Source organism: Aphelocoma coerulescens, chromosome 3 (assembly GCF_041296385.1).
Source record: "Aphelocoma coerulescens isolate FSJ_1873_10779 chromosome 3, UR_Acoe_1.0, whole genome shotgun sequence".
Classification (NCBI taxonomy): Eukaryota; Metazoa; Chordata; class Aves; order Passeriformes; family Corvidae; genus Aphelocoma; species Aphelocoma coerulescens.
In genome coordinates this window covers 33,792,051-33,816,543 of record NC_091016.1, presented here as the reverse complement: position 1 = coordinate 33,816,543, position 24,493 = coordinate 33,792,051, and the positions used below count along the sequence as shown (strand labels likewise).

Genomic DNA, 24,493 nt, shown 5'->3' with positions numbered 1-24,493 from the left:
CAAACTTTGGCTGGATATCAACGAGCCAGCCACGGAACTTTAAGCCAGCAAAGATGAGTTCTCCACGGACCTGCTGTTGCTATGAGCTGGATGTGATGTTGCCACTCTCAAAACCCTCTGTAAGCAAGTGCCTAACCTGTCACAGGGGCTGCAAAATCTGCAAAGTGTCAGAACCTCTGCTGTCTGTGCTGTCCTTTGCTGTCCTGGTTGCTCCTATGAGGCTGCTCGTGCCCCACTCTATTGAGGACTGCACGCACCACATTTAGTGCTACAAAATCAGTGATTTCCCCACCCGTGCTAAATATTCAAAAATTATGACTCAGATTCTAGCATCGTGATTGTCTTAAAAATCATGAGATTTTTCTTTTTAAGGATATAAGAGCCTTAGAGCTTTTAAAATTGTCATCTGGCTTCTTGTTCTGGAGTTTTCATGACTATGAGAGCTGGAAGCCTGAAAAGAAAGTGTTTACTGTGTAATCACCTGAATGGTGGCTGTGATTTAAACAGAATCTTTAAGAGCCAGCAGTACCGGGTTTGATTTGTATATCCCGTTTTCACTGTGAAAAAAAAAAAAAAAAGGAAATTGAAGAAATTTGGCTTCTATATCCTAGTGCTGAAGAGGGTTTTACACTGTTATTCAGTTTGTGCACTGCAGGCATGGGAGCAAAATCGTCTGGTTACCTTTGGGGTCACGCCCTGGAGTCCTGCAGGGGCCGCAACAACGCTTAGTGTGAGCTGGAGCCTCCCCAGGGCCGGGGTCATTTGTGTTGCCCCTCCTAAGGTGCTGTGAAGCAGTGACTACCTCGAGCTTAGCAACTACAAGCTGGGCTCCTGATCTTCCCTGGACGCTGGAGCTGGGACAAAAGCCAATGTGTCAGTCCTAAACCAGTTCTTCATAGCCTAGAGGGACCCTTGGAGCAGAAAGTACTCTCAGCAGATTACTTACCTCTGTGTGATAATGCCAAAACAGATTTCAAGGCAGGAAATGCCCAACGAAAATCTGCAGCATTCTTAGATGAGATGGTTGAAATGTGCTAATTGTTTTGCATTTTCTTTTTTTAATATATTTTCTTATACAAGTTCCTTTTTGAAATGGAATTAGAAAAATTTAGAAAGAAAAGGTTTCCTGAAAGCCAGGAAATTATGATAAGGGGGAAAAAACACTTCATTTAAAAACACTTTATTTTAAATTTTGCACACAAATACTCAGAATTTTTAGCCCATGTACACATTTCACACTCACACATGCACAAAGTCCATAGCTAAAATGACTTAACCTTTTGTTAAAAAAAAAAAGTGGTGATCCAAAAAATTACCTGACTGTATTTTGAGACAAATGAACTATGAGTTGGGTTCTGTTTTAGAAATGAACATATGTAAATGCTGCATCTAAATGTCCTGATAAAGGTTCATATAAGGAGCCCGTGTGCCCTAAGAGTGAAGGCTCAGAGCCCTGCCTGTTAGTTTTCTTACACTGCAGTCTTCACAATTGGCTGCTGCTGTGAGGCAGCTGCAGAAAAATACACCACACAAGGTTTGGGGTTGCTGTTCTAGAGCAACAGGAGGTGCTGAGTCATTTTGGTCTGGTTTAAGAGCAGTGATGCAGGGCAGCAGTATCTAAGGCACAGGTTAGCCCCCAGACTTTAGAAGCAGCCTGTAAGTGTTCCTTCTGGGAAGGCGCTGCCCTGCCCTGCCCTGCCCTGCGGGGCCAGCACACATGTTCCCTGGATGGAGGCTTCCTTACTCCCCTCGGCCACAGGGCTTGGTTTTGTCCTCACTCCAGAGCAGTGTCTAGCGATTCAAGGGAAACAGGACGCCGGAAAGGGTGAGCCACAATCATAAAAACTATATTGTGAGTCCACTCCAGATGGAAAAGATTTTTATCTGTGAACTCCAGGTAACAGGGGAATCTGTGCTGCTTAATTCCTAAGTCTGAGGTTCTGCTTTGCAGTCAGCAAGTTTTGAGGTGGAAAACGAAGGAAGGATTTCTTAGAGATGTTTTGTTGAGTGTGTAAATGAGGACATTTCAAGGTACATGAATCTAGTCATTCTTTTCTCAGTTGTATTGGGGACCTTGAGATCCATGACACAAGGGGTTATCTCTTAAACTCAAGGACTGACAAAATGACCCAACCAAGGCCACTGCTGTACATTAAGATGTGCACTGTAAGGTACAGTACAATACATTTATCATCAGTGTGACTTGCTGCTATTTACCATCCAAAAATGCTGGAATTGAGACTCTTTGGTTCTTCCAGTGCTGGTAAATAAGCTCCATCTACTGGTTGTTGGGCGTGACAAAGAGTTAGGACTGAAGACATTATTGGTTTATGTAACACTTGCACTAAGACAGTCATCCGTGGGATTGTTAGAGTTGTCTTCTCTTAGATTCACTACAGTCAAGCACCTAAACTTTTGCTTTTGGAATTCTGAGGGACAGCATAGAAAATGGATGCACAAATTTTCTGGCCAAACTAGTCCAGAATGTTTTTCCAAGGCAGAGGAGGAGATGAATGTGCTGGAGATGACCAAAAACTGGGTGCATGCAGACACGCCTGGATAAGAGTCCTAGGACTAGCAGGCTTAACTCACTCAATAATGACACAGAGGTCCTGGAGTGCTCCTGACTTGCCCTAGGAAGATGGTGGCAGAGAGCATGGTGGTTGGGTCCCTTCCAGAACTTCCACACTCAATTCGCATTCATACCACTCAGCATTTCTGTTACAGTTGTCTACAACAGTACTACAACTTTAAAGAAATCATTTTCCCAGGCCATTAAAATTTCTGAAGTCTTGAAGGTATTTCTTCATTTTGTACTAAATGAAACTGTGAACTTTCCAGAAAGAAAGGGTTTATCTTTTTTTTTAATAGCTTTCTTAGACTTTCCAACTTTGCATGCATCTGAGCTTGACCTAAACAATCAAAGTTTTAGGTCTAGTAACTAGGTCAGAGGGAAAACAGCCCATTAGGATGCAGGTGTAGATGAACCAAATCCCCTGTTGCAATATTGCAATATTAATGGGACAGGACAAGTATGTTCCAGGTGGATCTAGTAAGTCTACGCATGGTAGCTAAAGTACTCACCTGGCTTACAAGAGAGCTTTGTGCAAGATCCTGAGTCCAGAAGGCCAGAGTCTCATGAGTCTCAGACCTCCTAGAAGAGCACTCTTGTCAGCTAGCTGTAAGGCCAGGTTCCTTCTGCCTTCCTCAATGCCATATTTACTCTCTGATTTACAACAGAAGTTGCTACAGAAGGAGAAGCTCCAATCCTAGAATCATCTATTGCCTATGGATTAGGACACTCACTTAAGAGACGGAAGACACAACTTGTCCCTTCTCTAAATCAGGCTGTTTCCACATCTCTCAGGTGAGGTTTCTGTTACTGGATTACAGGTTTTCTCTCTTATTACTAGGCTTTCTGCTGAACTGTGAAGAGGCATCACTTGGCTTTTTCTTCTGAGACCTCATGCCTGGATAACTTGTATACAGAAGCATACCTTTGGTATAGAGATAGATATTTAATGCCTTGGGGGAGCTCCCATTTTCTTCTACTTCCTGTCAGCTACTTTCAGCTAAGTCACGAGACTTTTAATGTATTTTCAAGCATGTAGCATGTTAACCACAATTTCTGCCTTCATAAAATGTTTATGTTTCATAGGTGAAAAGAGAAGCATGTAAGCTTCTCCCTGTTTAGATAGAGTCTGAATGAGTCAACAATGCAAGACTGAGTTAATGAGTAATGTCACCAAGAGACAGGGTCCTTAAGAAATAGCTGTTGCCAATTTTAAGTCATGTTCTGACATGGCCCTCATGTCTGAAAACACTGTGTGATCATATAAAACCTTTGGCTTCAGTTTTTGTGTCTGTTGTTATTGGCAAACATTCCTTCTTTAATCAAACACTTTGGGACCTTATTGCTCTTACACAAGAAATGCTTAGGCATCAATACTCTCTGGACAGTTAAAAAGCACAATTTTCACCTGTGATTAAATGTGCTTTAATTTACATCTATGAGCATTTTTATTTGATGGCTCAGTTTTCATGGTTTCTCTTTACATCTAATGCCAGTGGGGAGATAATGAAAAACTAAGGGCAACTGCACCACTGTTTTGTTGTTCCCCACCTGTAAGTTTCTGATACCATTTTCCCCTAAAGCTTTGAAATACTCTTATCCCTCTGACCACTAACAAAGGATACAGCTCTGCCAGTCCATAAAAAGTGAGCAACTAACCAGTAGTGCCTCTTCTTCCTTCCCATTGCCACTATTTAGAGAACAGGACACTGAACTGCCTGCCAGTCCTCAGTGTATCAGCACCGAAAACCTGAGATGATGCTTGGCAAGTCTTCACTGGGGCTGAGGTTTGCACCAGGGAGACAAAGCAGGGCCATTTACCCCCCTGCTTGCTCAGTTTTCCTCACAAGGGCAAGAGAAGATGGAAGTTTCCACTGCTAAAGGGTGTAGCTATGGTCATTGCAGCCCCATGTCAATACTGAAGAAACAGACTCATAGATTGTGCTGTGTTCTTCTTCAGTGCACACTCACAACTGGAAATCATCAGCTCAAAGGTTAATGTGAAGACGGTCCTTTCCCTATTACCATTTTCCCTTGTTGTCTGGGTTCCTATCACAGCCTAGCAGTTATTTTGCTTTCTGTAGGGAGATGCAGCCTGAGTAGGCGGTAATGAACAGACAAATTGTGATGACTGTAGCTTGGCCCTAATGCTACTCTGCCTGGAGAGTACTTCAGAAGTGGGACCATTGGCCAAGACCAGGTAATTTAGAATAGTCATCCTAATACAGTGAGATTGAATATGCAGGAAACTGGAAGACAGAAGAAAGCGAGCTCTTGAAATTGAAACAACAACAAACCAAAGATCCACAGCTTTTCAGATTTCTTGGGTAAAAAACCCAGTTCCACCAATGAGGGAGACACATGCCTTTTAGTTTCTGTGGAAAGATTTCATTGCAGATGTTCTGAGTTCCTGCATCTCTCCATAAGTACCATATTCCTGTGCCTCATCTTTTTCACACATGTACTTCTTTTGTGACATGAAGAATCTGCTCAGCTTCATATTTTTCTCTCCTGCCTCTTCCCTCCCTCGAGGGAGGCTGCCACTTACTGTTTGTGTATACTCCAAACCCCATCTCCTTCTCCCAGAATAAGGTACCTTTTCCTTCTCGTGGTACAATGGTCAAAGGACTTCCCTTGGTCTAAGTGTGCTCCTTTGAGTTCCTTGAACTCTTAACATCTTTGTTTTCAAAAGCCACTTCCTGCTCTTTGTTCCTCCTTTTTTTTTTCTGGGATTTTTCCATGACACATCTCCAGCTCTTACAGACCAGTGGGTGCAAGGACAGTCATACATTTTTTCTAAGACAGTTCCTCAGTCCTTTCTAAATGCAAGACTATTAATGGCAGTGACTCACTTAGACATTTTTCCCTTTTCAGGGAGTTATATGACACCAGCTGCGGTAGAAAATTGCTGATTCACTATAATATTAACCTTCCCATGGTACAGCAATTTTATAGCTTTATCCAGCATTCATAAATTTGAAATAAATAGGTTTTTCTACCTGACATTCTTAGTTATTTAGGACAAGCTTTGGCCTCACATGAGTTTATAGAATTGTTTGATGCAGGCATAAATACAAACATGACTACTGCCTAGAAACGTGGGGAAATTATATTGTATGTGGCAAAATGTGAAGCCTAGAACGTGAGAAAGGATATAATATACAATGCTCCAGTGCTTTGCATTTGGCATCATTTATACAGATCCAGGAGAAGGTTTCTACAACCGTTTCACTTGGTGGCTGCTAGCAATGGTGAAAGTCACTCAACAGCAATGCTACAGAGTCCAGAATTTTTTTCTGCTGTATGTGCTGTGTCATGATGAAAGCCTCACAGAAAGGAAAAATTATGTCTGCTGTAGGAAACAGGTTGCTTTAAGCCATTTAAAAAAATTTCTTTCATTTAATTTCCCAGACAAAGGAAGTATGGAGATCTGTTTGCAGAAACATAAGTAGATAGGATTAAAAATTATGAGCTCAAGCTGTCCAATAACTCACCTGTAATAAAACTCATGTAAACAGATGCCATTCCATGGGAAATGTCTTGTCTCTGGTTGACAAGAGACTCAGGAGACACTCAAACATGATGAGATTAAAATGAACCATTATTTTTCCAGTGGAGAAAACTGACAAAAAGGAATTCACTTGTACAAACACTGTAGCAAATCAATGAAAGAACTGGTACAGACTCCCAAGGTTTACCCAGCATCATGGAGGAAGGTCAGGTTCGGCTTCCCACTAAGTGGAGTGCTGTGGGTACCAGAAGTGCTAGAAAGTTAAAAGTGCTGGGGCTCTGCTGGGGTCTTCTAATGCTTCAGGGAAGAAGATGGGTATTCAAGGAACAGAAATATAACCTGTGGGGGAAAAGTGAAAACAGCAGAGAACCTATTTTAGACTGATGCATTATTTGCTCTCTACAATTTTTTTTCAGCCCAGAATTCAGGTATAATGGGAGAATGTTGGTTTCTAGATGGAAAGGTTTGTGTTTTAGCTTTGCCTGAGACCACTGAGTTGGGTGTGGGACATGAAGGATTGTGTGAGAGCAGGGAGAGACTTCGTCTTTTTCCCTACTGCAGATGTGTATTTTGAGAGCTGGCCTTTGTTATGAGGGCAGTGCCTACACAGGCAGACAAACACTTTTCCTTTGACGAATTCTTAAAAGCCTGTCACTGAGTTTTGCTAGTTGGTTGGTTTTGGTTTGTGTTTTCTTTATGTGCCAAGTTTAGCAAAGGAAAATGTCTGCTTTTTCACTAGATTGCCTGTAGTTACAGGCTTGTGCTGATAGCACGGACAAGTATGTGGAAAGTATGGGCCAGTGAAGAATGGCTGATGCAAAGTGATTTTTGTTGCTGGTTGAATGTAAATGAAGACTTGCATTTACTGTGGTAAGAAGAGAATTCAGGGTCACTGTGGTTTCTTTCAGTTCTGTCTCTAACATTTTTTTTTTCAGTTACATGGTTCTTTCACTCAGGAGGAACACTGTTCCATTATTGTGATGTGCCCAAGCAAAATATAGAGCCACTTCAAGGCTGCTTTAATTGACAGAGAAGCTTCTGATTATTTTCTACTATCCCCAGGATATAAAGAATACAGTATTACAGTACAACATAGGCCACTCCCAAGAAACCGACAGGGCCCTCATCCCCTCTTAAGCAGTGGATGGTTCCTAGAGCAGGCAGGTATAGACCCCTTTCTTGTTGCTCTAGGAAAGCTTTTTACGTGGATATTTGCACTCCAGAGCTTGTGTGTTGCCAGTTCAGCCCAATGGATCTTTGTGGTTACTGAAAAGAAAAGCTGTGGAATAGACTCATATCAGATACTCAACCTCTCTATACATCAGTGTTCCCAGCTCAACATGAAGCCCATAATACCTGCTTAGCATTTTGCTGAGTGATAGATATGTGTCTGGCATTCACGTTTGCACAGCTGTTGGAGGTCCCTGCATAAGTATATTAGGAATGTCATTACTGTTCATGTATTTACTTATTTGCATGATTTATCACTGAGGTATCTAGGCACTCCTGGCCCATCTGAAGATTAGAAATGACACCCTGCTCAAGTCCAGTTCCCCTGCTACTGCAAATATCTATCTGTCTATCTATCTATCTGTCTATCTATCTATCTATCTAATTTGTCATGAACTAATAGAGCTCTAGCTAGCTAAGTATTCACTATCTTCTATTTTCCCTCTTCTTTTGTTTTGCAAAAGCTTCCATCCTCCTTATCTTGCTTTTAAATCTTCTCAGCAGGTATGCAAGTCCCAGTTCACCTGTATTTGAAAGTGAGTGACCAGAATCACATGACTTAACCAGAGTTGCAGGTAGCATCTCAGCTATGGCCTACTGAATATTCACGCTTCTGCTGTGGCATTGCATACCGGGAGTACCTAGGATCACATTTCACAGAATCAGAGAATTGTTAGAGTTTGAAGGGATCTCTGGAGATCATCTAGTCCAATGACCCTGCCAAGGCAGGGTCACTTAGGGCCGGTTACACAGGAATGCACCCAGGTGGATTTTGAATGTCTCCAGAGAGGGAGACTCCACAGCGTCCCTGGGCAGCCTGTACCAGTGCTTTGACACCCTCAAGGTAAAGAAATTCTTCCTCATGTTGAGATGGAACTTCCTGTGTTTTAGTTTATGGCCACTGCTCCTCATCCTGTTGCTGGGCACCACCAAAAAGAGTCTGGCACCAACCTTTTGGCACCTGCCTTTGAGATCTTGATATGCACTTAAAAGATCCCTCCTTAGTCTTCTCTTCTCTAGACTAAACAGGCCCAGCTTCCAGTCTCTCCTCATAAGAGAGATGATCCAGACACGTCATCATCTTTGTGGCCCTCTGCTGGACCCTCTCCGGGAGCTCCATGTCTCTCTTATCCTGAGGAGTCCAGAACTGGACACAGTATCATTTTTCTCACAGCTGCAACCGTAGCCCGTAGCCCGGGTCCCTCCTTCTCAGTCACTTCCGAATTGATGAATCCCCAGTCTTCATCCCTAAAAAGGACAGACTTGGGACTCATCCCAGTTCTGTGACCTCACCGTCCGCAGGCCAGCACTGCTCCCTGCGCGATGCGCACCTCCTCGCGTACGGTCCGCGCCTCCCGGCACCGCGCCGTGCCCCGGTTCCGCCGGCGGGGCCGTGCTGCGTGCGCGGGGCCGCGGCCGAGGGCCCGGGCGGAGGGCCCGGGCGGGCCGGCCCTGGCTCCCCCGCCGCGGGCGCTGCCGGCGCTCACGTAGCCGGGGGGGCGGCGCGGCGGCCCCGGGCAGCGGCGGTCGGGGCCGCACGTAGCGGGGCCGGCACCGCGCCGCGCCGGTCACGTCGGCGGAGCCGGGCCGACGGCGCCTCGGGGGCGATTAAATCGAACTCTGTGTGCCGCCGACTGTCAACTTCCTTGGCTCCGGCCGCCGGCACCTTCCGACTTCCGCGGCTGCTGTCGGTGCAGCCCCTGCACGTGTGAGGTGCCCCCGTCCTGCCCCCCAGCCCGGGGCTTGGCCGCTCCGTCCGGCGACACCCCCCTGCCCCCCTCTCCCGCCACCGGGAGCGGAAAAACTGATCTTCACGTTTCACCGGGAAAGCGGAGTCGTGGCTTGAAAGTCTCTCCTTACTGTTCCCAAAATTCTTAGGAAACGCACTGAATTTTCACATTAGGAGAGCTGTTTTTTCACCCAGAAGGTCCCGTATTCCACTGGGCTCAAGGAGGCATTTTGAGCAGAATAAGGACGTTTCGAGTGTGTCTCAATATGTAAAATAGGTTCCAAAATGGATTTTGTATCAGACACATTTAGTAAGTCACTGTTACATGGACTTTATACACAGATAAACAGTTTCCCCATATACCAAGTACATTCTCAAAGAAAGTGGAATCTGAAAAAATACAAAAAACTTCATTTGACTTGAAATGGTGAAAAGTATTTAAAAATGGTTGCCACTTAATTTTCCTGCTTTGTTACCCTTGTGTCCCATAGGAAATGTTTCACCTCATAGGCATTCTAGTGATGGCTGTTTCAATTCTCATTTTATGGTTATGCATAATTTATATATGCTGAACTGCATGTTGTTTCCTCTTTTCTTATAGCATCATCATGCCTGTCACCCTAAATCTGCTGCTTAATTCTTTCCTGTCCTCATGGCACTGCTGCTTCTTTTAATTTCTTCTTTATTGTAGCAGCTTTCATCCACTTTTCCTGTTCCTACGCACACTTCCACTACATATGCCAGCACCTGCCATTTAGCTCATTTAATCACTCAAGAAAATGAATTAACAATGGAAGATTAACAAACTGGTTTCCTGTCCTGAAAGGAATCCTTAATAAAGTGTGTAAGGACCTGACTTTCGGGTCTGCTTCAGCTGCCATCAGTCTGCATGGATAATTAACAGTGTTCCCTAAAAAAAAAAATTAAAAACTGTGCTCTATTGAGGGAAGATAATCAACCTTATTCACCCACAAAGGTGGCATCCCTTTAGAGTAAGGATGCAGGACAAGAGACAATTCCACAAAGGCCACTGGCTCAGTGAAGCAGGCTCTGATTGTAAGAAGACAGAAAGTCACTTTAAATCATGCCAGAGGCCAGACCAGATCCTTTCTGCCCCCAGATCTGAAGAAAATAGGAAGGCCTGTGCCTAACCCTAGTCCTGTTCCTGCTGTGTATTGTAGAATCTAAGTTTAGACTTTAAGAGATGAATATTTTGCAAATTGTCATCTCAGAGCTCAGACTGAATGGCTGGACAATGTTTTGTGTTTGGGAAAGAATTGTAAAACTGTCATAGTTCATCAATACTTTAGGGCATGTTAACAATGCACTTCAGTAAGACCTGCTTGGAGAGACTAAATTGGTTAGTTTCTGGTTTTCTGCAGTGGCAATCATATTGCATGTTCTAACTTTTATTTCCGAACAGTTGACATTCTTCTCTGAGTTGCCAAGATGCTTACAGAAATCCATTGGCTTAATGGTCAGGCCCTCTCCAGTTTTCACCCTGCAAAGAGAAAGGAAGCAGTCTCCATACATCTCACCATACAAGAAATTAATCTAATAGCTAAGGTGTTTTCCCAGAAACAGCTTTGGCTTTCTATTACAGCAAAATGTTTAAGCTTTTGTCAGTGCTCTTTACTGTCCTCAGAATTTTTTGGTCTTGAAAATAGCTAAGAATTCTTGCTACTGCTTGCTGCTCGGTGCAAGATGCCTATCCTTTATTTCACTGCAAATTGTGTTTCAGCTGTAATTTAGGAGTCATAGGACTGGTATCTGTTTTTAATTGTAGATAGTAATGTGGTTATTGTGCACATTGAGAAGCACATGCAGGTATGAAGCTTTCCATGGGATAGCTCTGATCATAATTTCTGTGTCAGAACACAATTTTTTTGGTGAGATTATAAAACAAACCCTCATCAGTGGAATTATTCCATGAGAAGTCTGTGGGACAATACATTCATAAAAGGGACTAAGATGGAGATAAGACCACAGACCATAGCTAAAACTGGCAGCATATCTCTTCACTCTTTAACTAAAGGTAGAACTTCCTCAATGCCCTCCTGTAGATCAGGTCCTGTAGATCAGCTAGAGTTACCTGTTACACCTGTTAAGAAGTCCTTCTGGATTTCAGATCCTGAAGGACCTAGATCTTCAACACAATCAGTAATCTTTAAGGCCTTATATTGAAATCGAGGTTATTCTCTCAATAAAGTAAATAATTTGTTTGTGCTTGATTTGGTTTATTTTTTCAAAAGACAATGTGTGTATGGAGATCAGAGTCTGTCTGGGAAACCATGCCTATAATTCCCTTTTCTTCTAGGTTTTTAAGAGAGATTATGAAATATATATCTTTATCCTCATGAGAGGGGGTTTTGCAAACAGTAAACTGTTGGATAGACCAGAAATTCATGGAGGTGTTGGAAAGAGAAAGATTATAGAGAGCTTATAAGCCACAAAGACTTCCACAAGGGGAGTGAGAGAGAATTTATGGTGAAAGGGGGTGATATTATTTAAGTGGGTGTCTAGGTGTCCTCTTGCAATAGAAAATTAGTGGACTGGAACTGCAGTATGGTAGTAACTTTCTTCGTCCTGAAGTGAAAAATGCCAACCTAGCTGCAAAGCAACAGCATCGAGCCAGTAATGCAGATGTAAAATCTGTTTCTTCTGCATCAAACTTTACATCAAACATAACATTCCTAATTCACCTTCTAGCGGCTGTAAAAGTTCTTCCTCTTTATTAGTGTGTGTGTGAGCTGATAACCCAGACTTGCATGGGTGATAAAGTTTAATGGAAAAGAACCAGTCAAGAACATTTGCAGGATTTATGGCTGGTTCTATTTACCAAATTGAGTTTAGAAGTGGGGAATGAGGTTTTGATACACGTTTCTTCTTCTCGCTTGCTCATTTTGAGGTGAAGTCTAAGCTTGCATAATCTAAATAGTTTACAGTCATGCCAAGCTGAGGCTCATAGAGAACTGGTAAAAATGAGCCCTATGATTTATTACTGCAGAGAGACATGAATATTCTCTTCCTAAATGGCTTCTAGGCTCACAGCGTGGATTTTGTCTAATTCAGGCTGAATTAAAAAAATGGGACTAGAACTGACTTCTTCAGTTTTGTTCTCAGATATTGAGTGCAGCCTTGCCTTGTAATCCCTTTTATACCCTTCAGTTGGCTCTAATCAGTATAAAAAAAATGGAGAGTGTCTCAGTGAACTGGTTCATCTCTCTGAATAACCATGCCATGCTCTGGTGATCCCAGCAGTACGCTAAGTGCCTGGGAACTTCAGTCTTCCTTTAAACAGATCTTTCCTAATATTTTCTTCCCATATCTATCCTTTGCTCTCCTGTTCTTTTGCTAATTTTTTTTCCCTTGCTTAGCAGTCTGGCAGAAATCTCTTTAATGTAACTGATATAACTGGTCAGCGTTGTTTCAAGGGAGCACAGCACAAGATCATGCCAATACTTTTAAAAAGTAATGGTTCCCTTTTTCCTTGATGGTGGCTTCCTTTTAGAGTAGTAACCCATTAAAGAAAACATAGAATTATGGAGAGAGAAATGCATCATGTCAGATGTTCCTGGCAGTAGCTGTTGTGTACTCTAGAATAACCTCTCATGGTAAAGTCAGACTGGTCTTGCTTGGGGTATTTAAGATGGTATTGCACATAGCATCAGGGAAGACAGTTTTTCAGCTCCCAAGAAACTGATAAAATGTTGTGGTAGATATTCACTTCATCCATTCTTATACCATACTCAATTAGTTAATTTTTTTTTTTTTTTAACAGTTTATTATCGGTGAAATACTTTACAGGGCTCATAGGCCATCTGAAGGACAGAATGAGTTCTCCAGAAGTGAAGTACCAGAAAAAAACACATACAGCTCATATCACATGCTAATCCTCTCATAAGGTGTCGTTCATCCTTACATCTGAACATTGTGAATTACGATCAGAAATTTCAGTGAAGGATGATATTGGAGAGGAAGAACGAATAGCAAGTAAATAATTCCAGAGATTTAAAAATTATGTATAACAGAGTCAACACAATAACAAACAGCTGATGCTTCTCAATGAAAAAGAACAGCAGTTCCTTTTCTGTGTAGATAAGGAGTGTGATGATGAAGCAGTGCAAATAACAAAGCAGTCTGCTTTTGGGACACATAAATGTCCTGTGATGTTTCAATAGGCTGCAAGGCAAAAAGAGCAAAAATAGATGATTCATGTAGGAGGATTTAATCAGGTGGGGAAAACCAGTGCATTCTTTCTGCCTTCCCCAGCACTGCTCATACAGTGGTGGACAGTTGACCTCCCATCTGAATGACATTCAGCCATGAATATTTCAAGGGAAAGCACTTGTCAGTGACACTTGTCATGATCCACTGAAAAACATTTGAACTGCATGGGAGAATGTCAATGAATTGCAGGCTAATGGCATTACTTAGGGAAACCATTCAGCTGGTGTTTGATGATGGATATTAAATGTCTCTGAATATTCTGGCAATGAACTCTGCCTTTTTTGTGCATGAAATTCTTCTCCAGTACCAGAGGCAGAAACAGCAACATTCTGTATATTTTTATATCAGCTGCAGATTTTTTTTTAAATCCCAGAGGATGAGTTAAATCATAGAATCATAGGGTCATAGAATCATTTAGGTTGGCAAAGATCTCTAAGATTATTGAGTCCAACCATTAACCCAGCACTGCCATATTCACCGCTAAACCATGTCCCCAAGTGTCTCATCTATATGTCTTTTAAACACCTCCAGTGATGGGGACTCAACCACTTCTCTGGGCAGCCTGTTCAAATCCTTGACAACCCTTTTGGTGAAGAATTTTTTCCTAATACCAATCTAAACTTCCCCTGGTACATCTCAAAGCCATGTTCTCTTGTTCTATTGCTTGTAACTTGGGAGACTGACCCCCACCTCACTACAACCTCCTTTCAGGTAATAGTAGAATTTGCATAGTTTCTAGGAACTTGTATGCAAAGTCACTTGAAATCATTGCTACTTCTCGTTTTTTATTCCTTTGGAGACTCTGTTCTGTCGCCCACTCCCCCAGAAGAGACTTCTGGGACGTACAGCACACTGTTGTAAAACTGAAACACTGCTCCATTTAACTTCTGTTACTGTAGGAACAGCACCACGCTGCATATTGGGTAGCAGGTAGCTGCTAAATTCTAGCATGAAAGTTAGTAATTTGATAGCACTGGTGTCTCTGAAGAATTACTCTGATTCACATGAGAATTGACCTAGACTAGTGTTAAGATTTTCCTTTGTGGCTTTTATCACTGGTAGACTACAAGCATTCACAGATATCACAGAAATTCCATACTACTACATTTTCCAAACTATTTATGGATTTGTTTTCCTGTTTTCACACTGAGTCATCCATGCAGGTATTGCATGACCTCAAAAGATTTCCTGGAACTGATGTTAACTGGATAATCCAGTACCAAATAAAGTTACTTGCTGTTGAGTTACTTAGGGTGTATGTTATATTTCTACTTTCTAAAGTGTCTCTAAATCTGTGTCATAGAAAGAAAGAGAGGCTGTGGACATTCTTGTATGGCTCTTCATCTGATGTGCCGTAGCAGATTTCTTACTATCACCTGCTCCACTTTGCTTTCAATTGGGTAATTGTTAACAAACTGCTACTTGCTTGAGACAACCAGAGCTTGTTTTGCAGTCAGTGGCTTGGGTCTGCAGTCAGCAGTCTGAATAACTGAAGACTCATTTCAGAGCTAGCTGAGTTTCCCCACAGCTGTACCGCCATCTGGCCTGTTTCTGTTACATCATGCTCCATGTCTCATTATTCTTTTCCTATGAGCTGTCCTTGTGTCTATTAACCATCACAACTGCTTGTTTTCCCTTGCCTGGGATTTGGTCCTCTAATCTCCTCTTCAGTTTCTTCAGAATTTATTCAGTCACAGAGTATTTTTGGTCTGACTGAATGAGTATTCCCTTGCCTCAGAAAAAAATGTGACCTCTGTAATGTAGGTTCCAACCTCTGCCATGCCTTGCTTATATACCCCTTTAAGCAAAGAGATTTGGGGCTATACACTCCAGGCAGGCAGTCACAGCAAGGAATTCTGGAAAGATGAGTGGCTGTATGTAACTGCTCCAGAGGGAGTGTGGGAGAGAATGGGCTGTGGGCCTCTCCTCCTTGCAGAGGGTGTGATCGTATATTCAAGGTACCACACAGCAAGTTAGCTGAAAAGGAAATTGCAGAAGAAGCTGCCTGTTGGAGGACACTGATGAGACATCAGGCATCTGTGAAGAGTGACAGTTCTGGGCAAGGAAGGGAAAAATGGATTTGCTTCCTTTAGTCAGATCTCAGAGCTGAAGATAGTGGTGAGTAACAGGAACTCACTCTCTGCTTATCAGGAGGAAGCCATGCTGAGGAGTGAGAGATGAGCTTCTCCTGGTTTCTCTACCACTTTGTCTTTTATCCATTCTGTAACTGATCAGGATTAGGATAACTTAATTGAGGACCCAGATTCCTGACATCAAGGTAAAAAAAAAGCAGAGGGGACCCAGTAAAGTAAACTGAGAAGGAGATTGCAGTTTTTTGCATTTTTCTTGATATTTTAGCATCTCCAAGGTGAATGAAGTAGAGTTTGTCAATGTTAACTGGTTTATTGGCTGTCATTTTCACAAACTTATTTATCAGTTTAAGAGGCTCGTGTCCCTTGCCTTGCTTGAAATGTCTCCCCCTGTCATCTGTGCCAAATGCCAGAGCAGCAGCAATGTAGGACTGAGCTCTAAGTGATGGTACAAACGTCTGTCAGGATGACTGTGGCATGCTTGCCTTTCTTTTCTCAGAGCAAAAGTCACTTGTGCTTTTAAGCAGAAAAAAAGCTAGAGAAAACTAGACTGTTTACTGTCTCACCTCATTTTTTGAAGCTTACCTCACTTCTGAGTCCTGTCATATCACATGGACTCTTCTGCTTTGCATCCCCTTCTGTCTTCTGGGCCCTGTATCATGTTGACTAAACCTTTAAAGTGTTTCTTGTTGTTTTCAGGACTGAAGGTTTCTAGTTAGACTTGCATATAAAGTTTTAAAGAAAGGACTGTTGAATACTGTCATCATCATGTGTAAACTTGCCTAATTCTGTGCCCTTTCAAATTGATGTCAGTTGAAGTAGGCTGTGTCTTGGGGTGACTTTGTGATGTGTATCCCCTATTGCTGCCCCATGCCCAGAAATTAATATTGTGCCTTTCTGTGCCTTTAAACTGAGCCTGAGAGGGGCGAGGAAAACCTGAGCAAAACTTTTTCAAAGCAGTTTGCAGCTTGTTCAAGGTCACATAGAGATAGCAACTTTATTTTCAGCTGCAGCAGCAGAGTGAGAGTGGGGAAGGCACCCGGCTTGCTTTCGGCCAGTTTTTTCAGCTCCTTTTTCTTTCTCCAGAGAGACACCGAGAGTTGAACTTTTGTTTTCCTGGGACTTTGGTTTTTTCCTTTTCTCTCTGCTGGACTGTTTCAACATCAGAATACATTGGGAGGACTTTCCACTGAGGCCTTGGCCCTGGAAGTGGGCCCACCACCCCATCCCAGCTCCAAGGAGGGAGAGAGAGAGATCTACGGAAGGACTCTGAATTTTCCCCCAGGTTTCTCTCAGCAGAGCAGGAGGTTTTATTATTTAGCATTATTATACTTTTCCAGTGTGATTGTTAAATAAATAGTTTTTATCTGTCTCACTTTCCTTCGAGGAAAAAGTTTCTTTTTTCCCGGACCTGGTGGGGGAGGGGTGGTTGTAGCTTGCCTTGTCTCAGAGGATATATTTCTAAATTTGGCCAAACCGGCACAGCTGGTGGATGTTGTCTGAAGATCTCTTTATTTAGCAGGTGCAGGAAACCTGGACAAGCACTTCCATAAGAAAAGATGAGAGGAGAAGGAGATAGAAAACTCTGAAGAAGCTTGAATCTTAGACTGTAACAACAGGCCTGCAGCAAACCCTGAAATGTTGTCACCATTAGATAGACATCCACCATCTATCTTTGAGAGTTTCACAATGTGTTTCTAAGATATTGATTCCTTTATGCCATTTCTCTCCTCCCTGTGAACTGAACAGCTAAGCACAAATATACGTTTGAAATATCGTGTTATTCTGCCCCATCCTAGATTCTCCATTTCTTATGAACAGTTTTAATCAAGAAAACTGAGAACATCAAAAGAAGAGAAGATGATCTGTGCTTCTTTTGTAGCATATGAAGTGAAACAGACTTTAGGAACTGAACAAAAAGGAATAATTATGAGAACTGTTCTTCAAAGGAACTGAGACAGGAAAATATCTGTCAGGCAGGCAATTTTCTTTTGTAATAGACATTGGGCAAAAAGAAATACTGGAAGAGCATGAGTCTACACTGCTAAGTACACAGAAGTGATAGAAAGAACTGACAAGGGTGCTCAAACTACTCAAAGCCTGTTGTTTTCCACAGGGAAAACTATAAAAGCTTGGGCTTTGGCAGATGTAGTCATTGTTGGATAACTTCATGGATCTCCAAAAGAAATTAAACATTAAAAAGAAGAACAAAATTAGTGTCAAAGCTATTTCAGAAGAGCAGATGAAAGTACTCAGTAGCACCATCACAATGTCCATAGAATAGAAATGTGAATACAACCAGCAATCAGACTCACCATGAAGAGACTTAGGAACTATAGCATTCAACAGTAGCTCAATGGAATTCAAAAGTTGTGCATCAGTATCCTGACCTTCAAGATAACCATCTGAAAATGCTAAGCGGAGGGATAGACTTTTCCGTGTTTCTTCATAGACAGCTTTTTGCTCTCCTCATAGGATTCACGTTTGCTGGAGCTGTGGGTTTCAAGCTGTGACATTCTTTGCAAAATTGAAATGTAGAATTTGGATTTATTTGAATCCTTCGTCTGATTTGGAATGGAAATACCAATTATATGTTCACATGTCTCCAAGTGAACAGTCTAATCACTGTGCTGGTAGATGTTAGGATTGTCAAAGTGGAAGGCAGCTTTTATGGTTCTATTTTGTGCAAAGTAGACAAACACATAATAGGCCCATGTCCACAAGAATTAGAGTTTTGATGCCCTGTCAAGCAAGGGGGGATGAGGACCTGAGGATGTAATGGTATAAGGCCTTGAACAGTCTGTGTCAGGTGATCACTTTGCTGCAATAACTTTCCTTAGGACATAGGTAAAAAACTGAAGTCATTCATGAAGTGAATTATTCTCAGCAGTTTGAATATATTTTTTAGTTGTTTTTTTTTCTTTTTTCTTCTGAACTTTTAGCCTTCCTTCTTCAGGGCAGAACTCATCATATGTTAATCATATTTTAATAATCTACCTCATCTACTTGAGCTTTCCAAGGAGTGTTTTGGCTTTGTCTGTGAATATTTTTGCACTATTGGCATATTTCATGATCTAATTTAAAACAGGTTAAGATGATTCTGAAGAGTAATTTCTGAAGGAAGGAGATGTTAGCAAAATGCAGAAGCGTTTCACAACTGAGCTGGGGATGATACTTCCTTCTGTGTCTTGCCCAGCCTTCCTTTTCCCGTCCTTACTTACTGGTTTATGGGCTGACTATTGACATCATTTCTCCATTTCCTCCTCAAACACCTTTTGCATTTAGGGGTTTTGGTTTTTTGTTTCTGAATCCCACCACATCCTCCATAATATTCAGTAAACTTCATGCTTCAAAGATGTTCTAAGTCTTTCAGATTGTTTGGCAGCAAAAGCTCTTTAATCAGCTTTGACAAATGTTTGTTTAGATGTATTTTTCCATATATTATCCTAATGGGATACCTACAGGAAAATCCAATGACCTATTCACATTGCTTTTCCCCTTTTTGGAAAATATCAGACTGTACAGATAAAGGCTGAAAGGCTCTGACACTGTTCACATCAATGAGCTTATTTGAGCTAATAGAGAATCCATCATCCATTCTTAAGAGTTGGCACAGGTTCCTTTCTCTTTTATAGATATTTTCTTTTGAGCATCATTTCTTTTCTCTTTCACCTTCCTTCAGATATTGGGTGTGAAACAGCCATAACTCTGCTTCAAGATCTCTTCCTTCTATTTTCTTTTTTTGTTTCCTCTTACAACTGCTAGCAGAGAACCTGATGGTCATACGCAGTAGCTATTATATATCATTGTGCTGGTATCTATTGACTTGAAACCTTTAACCTCATCTCTAATTTCTGAAAGCTCAAGCATAATGCTAACACATCATATGTCTATGATCTAAACAGGCATTTATCACCAAAATGGTGCTAAAATCAAGAGCTATTACGGGTGCAAAAGATTTATTCTCATTTCCAGTTAGTTGATTTCTGGAGAATACCATGGTTTACACAAAAGAAAGCATGTATTGTTGATGGCTCCACTACTACTGATAAAAATCATTTTTATAATATTTTCAGAATAGTCTTTAGGTTTTTTGATTTTCACAAAAACATAAATGTACTTTATTCTTCCACTTTCTCCATGGCAGGTGATTAAAAAAAGCCATGAGATTTAAAAATCTGACTCATGAAACACTGAGGCTCTGGGTATGTTTTACTCCTTCCATGAGAGAAAAGGCATGTACACAGAAAAAGAAACCCCTCTTTTATAACCTACTCTATTCTTCACTCTTACAAATTGTCTTCTCAGTGCAATTTGTGAACTTGCACCATCAAATCAAATTTCATACTTCTCTCCTTCTCATCACACACCAGCAACCCACATCCTCCCACATCCTGAGCCAGAAGTGCAGCTCCCAGCACAGCCTGAGTTCCTCCACAAGCACTGCAAATGAAGCAGCCAGTCAGCATGGAGCCACTGGCACACACAGAAACAAGCTGGTATTAATTGGTGGGCTGAAGGTTACTCCCTTCGTGGAGTGATGGCTAATGTTCAGATCAGCTCAATGCTTCCCCACACAAGGAGTTGGAAATTGTTTTTTCCACCTGGAAGTGGCTCTGAGCCTGTGATCACAAGGACTGTTTGGTCCCTCTGGGCAACCGCACCAGTCCTGGACTGTTCTCACTGTGAAGTTTTGCTAGAATTTATCAGAATGTCCCTGGATGTGACTTGTGCTCCATGCCTTCCAACCTTTTCCAGTGTGTCTCTGAGAAGGATCTGGCTTGGTCTTTTCTACCACCACCCATTTGGTAGTTAATATAGCAGGTAGATACCTGCACAGACATTTCTCCTGTAAGCTGAACAAACACAGATCTCTAATTCATGTATTGCAGTTCTCGAGTCATGTTAGGATACTTCCATCGACCTCCTTCGGTTTGACAGTGTCTTTGTGTGCATTGGGGAGCTCAGACTGGGTACAGTACTCTGGATGTCATCTCAAAAGTCCTGAACAGAGAGAATAAGCACCTCCCTTGACCTTCTGTCTACACTTTCACTAGTGCAGCCTAGTACGCCATTGACTGTCCTCCCCCCAGGCATACTGCTGACTCATAATCAGCTTCTCTGCAAACACAAGTTGCAACATGAGTTTGTGGCAGGGCTGCAGCAGATGTTCTCTGCTTTCTCACCACGACTCTTTATTTCTGGGTTTCCTTTTCATGATCTAGATGAGATAGTGCTCCTTTAGCTTCCCCACTGGTGGTGGGACAAGGGGGGGTAAATTGTGTCCAAGAGTAAGTTAGTGATGCTGTTGCTTGTTTCTGGATACTGATAATATATTATGTGGCCATCTAGTCAATATAGGCTATAATTAGGCACACACACCAGAGCACCAGAACTTTTCAATGTAGAGTGCTTTTGCAGCAAGCCCAGTAATGGAGGAAAGTCTCCTATAGGCTGTTCCTGTCCAGTTACATATCCATATCTACTCCAAAGCTGCCTAGTTGCTATTTAATTGGAAACACAGATGATGACAGTATTCAGTGTCAGTGTGTGCTCCATCTCCCAACACGACAACTGTTTATAACTGTATTGGTGGTGGACACTTCCCTGAAGTTTGTTATGTCTTTGTCCATACAGCCTAGTCACTTCATGCTGCTACATCTGGCTGTGCAAATCCATTTGTCATTCCTGGACTCACTCCAGAATGGTTTGCCAAGCTTTACAGACTGATGCATTTTCTTTGCTGTTATTATGTTGCCACAGTAGTTTATCTGGCAGCAGGAATGACAACTGCAGCAGGTCACTTTAGGGTCATACAGCACTCTTCTTCCTCATTATATAAGGCTGTCATTGCTTATAAGTATTGTCTTTTAAACTGGGTGTAAAGGAGGCTTGACTGTGTTGGGTGGTCAGCACCATTTCTTGGCTTATGCTGTGTAGGTTTTGTTACAACATTCCTCTCTGCACTATCACACAATTGCATGATACTGACATTTAAAGATATGGCTGCCAGCAGAGATGCTGAGGAATGGGGCCAGGTGCTTACCAGGTAGAGACCTCCCAGTTAGTATTAGAAGAACATCTGTTAGTTGCCTCAGAGAACTATTGAAGGGGAAACTCTGTGATCTGCTTCTTGAAAAAGGGAGATGCTTAGGAAGTTTCTCTAGAGATTGTAGCTGACAGAAAATATGTAAGGAAACAGGAGGCTGATAGCCTCAATGATAAAGATGAGTTGTGCTGGTAGGAATTATACTAAGGAGTAAGTATGAAGATCTAGAGCCATCTGGAAAGGCTGGGTGGATACGCTTGTGTTGCTTGTTAAATTTTTCAGTAAATGAAAATCTCCAAAAGACAGATGTTCTCTAGGACTTTTCTAACTTGCCAGGAGAATGAGGCAAGTAAAGGGAGCTGCGAGACATGATGTTAGCAGGGTTACAGTCTGCCAAGGGGATGCGTGCCACGGGATGGTGCAGGGCTGGCTTCCTCTCCATGCAATACACACAAATGCAGACTGAAGACAGAGACTGCCTTTCACATCGAGAGTGTCTATGTTCAGTTAATATTTCATTGCTCTTTTGCTCCTCTCTGAGTCATCTATTGTTCTTTGTTTCTGGGTCTTCTCCATGAGGGAGCTGAGTCTCGGTGATATTAATTTTCTTTGTTTTTTGGGAGCAAGTGCCATTTAAAGCTATTTGTTAGCTTGCTTTCTTTATTCAGTCCAAGTATTGGACTTGTTTCTTCTTTTGTGTCTTTGTCCTACATGGGTTTTCATGCCTTTTTTTTTTGCCTTGCTTCTCTAAAATGCCAAGCATCATCTCCCAAATTGCTCTTTATATGTGTGTCCTGAATTATCAACTTCCACCCAGTGGACTGAGAAGTACTGTTGTGCTTCCATTGCTCTTATTGGAATTCTGCTTTGTTTTCAAAAAAATAAATCAGCTAGATAAATAAGTAATGTGCTCCATTTACAGAAGTAGAGCTGTGCCAGGAACAATTTGGCTTTTAACTGAATCATCTGACTTGGTTTATATGGTAATGTTCTGGGAGAAGGGACATATGTGTATCAAAACAGACATATTAGTGTTCAGTAAGGTTAGTCATAAAGAGGAAAACACCACCCCAAAAGCTTATAGAAATGTCAGATGTGTATATAAATATAAATTAGAAAAAAGAGAAGAAATGAAGAATGTTCACAGTATTTCATATCCAAACATAAAGGCATGTTGTAGTCTTGATATCTTGGCAAGTGATTTTTTCTTCTCTTTAAAGTAATGACTATTTTTTTTTGGAGAAGAATTGCTGATAACTGAGAAACACATCTCAAATGTTAATGTCATCCTGAGACAGTTCTGACCACGTAGTATGAGCTGGAGCAGGCTGAGTAACTAGGCTGACATTTAATGTGAGTCGTATTAGTGTGGGGGTACTTCCAAGTACAGCTGTCATCGTGAGCCAGTTCCCAGAGTAGGAGGATAATAAGAGCAGGTATCCAAATAAATCCTGGTGTCAGCTCTGTGATGGTGTCTCAGGCTTGAGCAGGGTCCAATTGGTAACAGCATGAGTGGTACTGCTCTGCTCTCAGAACGCTGGAGATGGCTTCTCAAGTAGCTACATTGTGTATGCTAAGTTTTCTAAACACTAATTTTAGTGAATTATTTCATCTGAACATAGATATCCTGAATATTAAAAAAAAAAGGGAGATTTGCCAGTTTCTATGCCTATAACAAATGCAATAAGCTTTGGTTCTAGAGAGAAAAGCAGAAAGTACCTCAAATGTGAAGCATCCCCCAACCAACATTTACACAGGAAGAAATGACATTTTGTCAGTTGTCATTCTCTGAAGGGATCCTGTATTCCAACACAGCTGCAGGCAGCTGTGAAACTCTTGTAGGTGGAAACAATGGGAGAAATAATTTCTGTAGTGTTGGCCCACAGCCAACAGAAGAAAGGATGTGTTCATCTTTCAGGATTGGCCTTTTCTTGGCTCAGTGATCCAGAACCTAAACAAAACTTTGGGCTTAGAACATGGAGCAATACACTTGGAAGCAAAAATTTCATTAACGCTTCAGTGATAGATAGACTGACTGCAGTGAAACCAGCAGCAAATGTAGCTCAGGTTTTGCAAATAATTTTATGGTTTTTTTCAGAGGTAATTTCTAATACTACCTTGGATAACTGCAGAATTTAGTATAAAATTTCAGGAAAAACAAACTGATGAGGCTTTTGACCTGGCTGTTGACACATGTTGTCTTTCTTTGCTTTCTCAGAGGAGTCAGACACAACAAGCACAGCCTTCTACTCTCATCTTTCAACTCTCTTTCAAGCTTAGACAGCTTGACAGCATTGTTTCAATACCTGCTGTGGGAGAAGCCACACTGCACCTTTTCACCAAAGTGAGTGGGGTTGGTCCCAGGCTTCAAATAAGCTTTTCTGAAGAGTAGTTAGAATTTTAATGAGTGCAGTGTGAGATTAAGGAAGCTCCAAAATACACATGTAATAAAAAAATTCTGTCATTCCATTAGCTACTGATATAAGAAGTTACCTGGATTTGGGTATGTCATTATTTTTTGGGTAAAAGAACACTGCTTTAGCTATAGTGCCTCAGAATTGTTGTGAAATATTCTAGGTGAAATTCTCAGATGATGAAAAACAGCAGAATATCGTGGAAGAAAATGAGGTGCTAAACTAGTCTAGATGATAGTCTGATCCCTGAAGGGTTTTAATATCTTAATAAATTACTAAAACACCAATATCATTTAACCAAACCATCACTCAGAAAATTATTCTTCCCTAATGGGTCACAGTATTATATGTATTTCCTGTTCTGTCCTTCATGACATACAAACACCTTAAAATAATCATATATGTAGATATGTAAGTAGGTTTGTATATGGTAATTAGATTTTACAGGTAAATAGTTTTGCACTGTTTGTACAAAATTGAAGAGCTCTTTTCTTGATGTGCAAAGAAAGACAACCGTGATAAATCAGCTCATGAAAGTGAAGTATCCCAGTGCTGGCAAAGGAACAGATCCTGAGTTCATTAGATAAGATGTAGAAAAAACAAAAGAATGTGTTTCATGGTAAAATTAGATTACTCTCTCAGTACACTTTAAGTAGTATTGTCTTTGT

At 41.5% G+C, this 24,493-nt stretch overlaps 1 protein-coding gene across 1 annotated transcript in view; it reads left to right on the top strand.

Moving 5' to 3' along the window:
- Positions 1-24,493, top strand: part of LOC138107046 (uncharacterized) — an 80,081-nt gene that overhangs the window by 7,652 nt on the left and 47,936 nt on the right. The window contains exon 2 of the mRNA XM_069008380.1: positions 8,570-9,019. Within this exon, the coding sequence (XP_068864481.1) occupies positions 8,570-9,019 (450 nt within the window). The remainder of the gene's footprint in view (positions 1-8,569; positions 9,020-24,493) is intronic.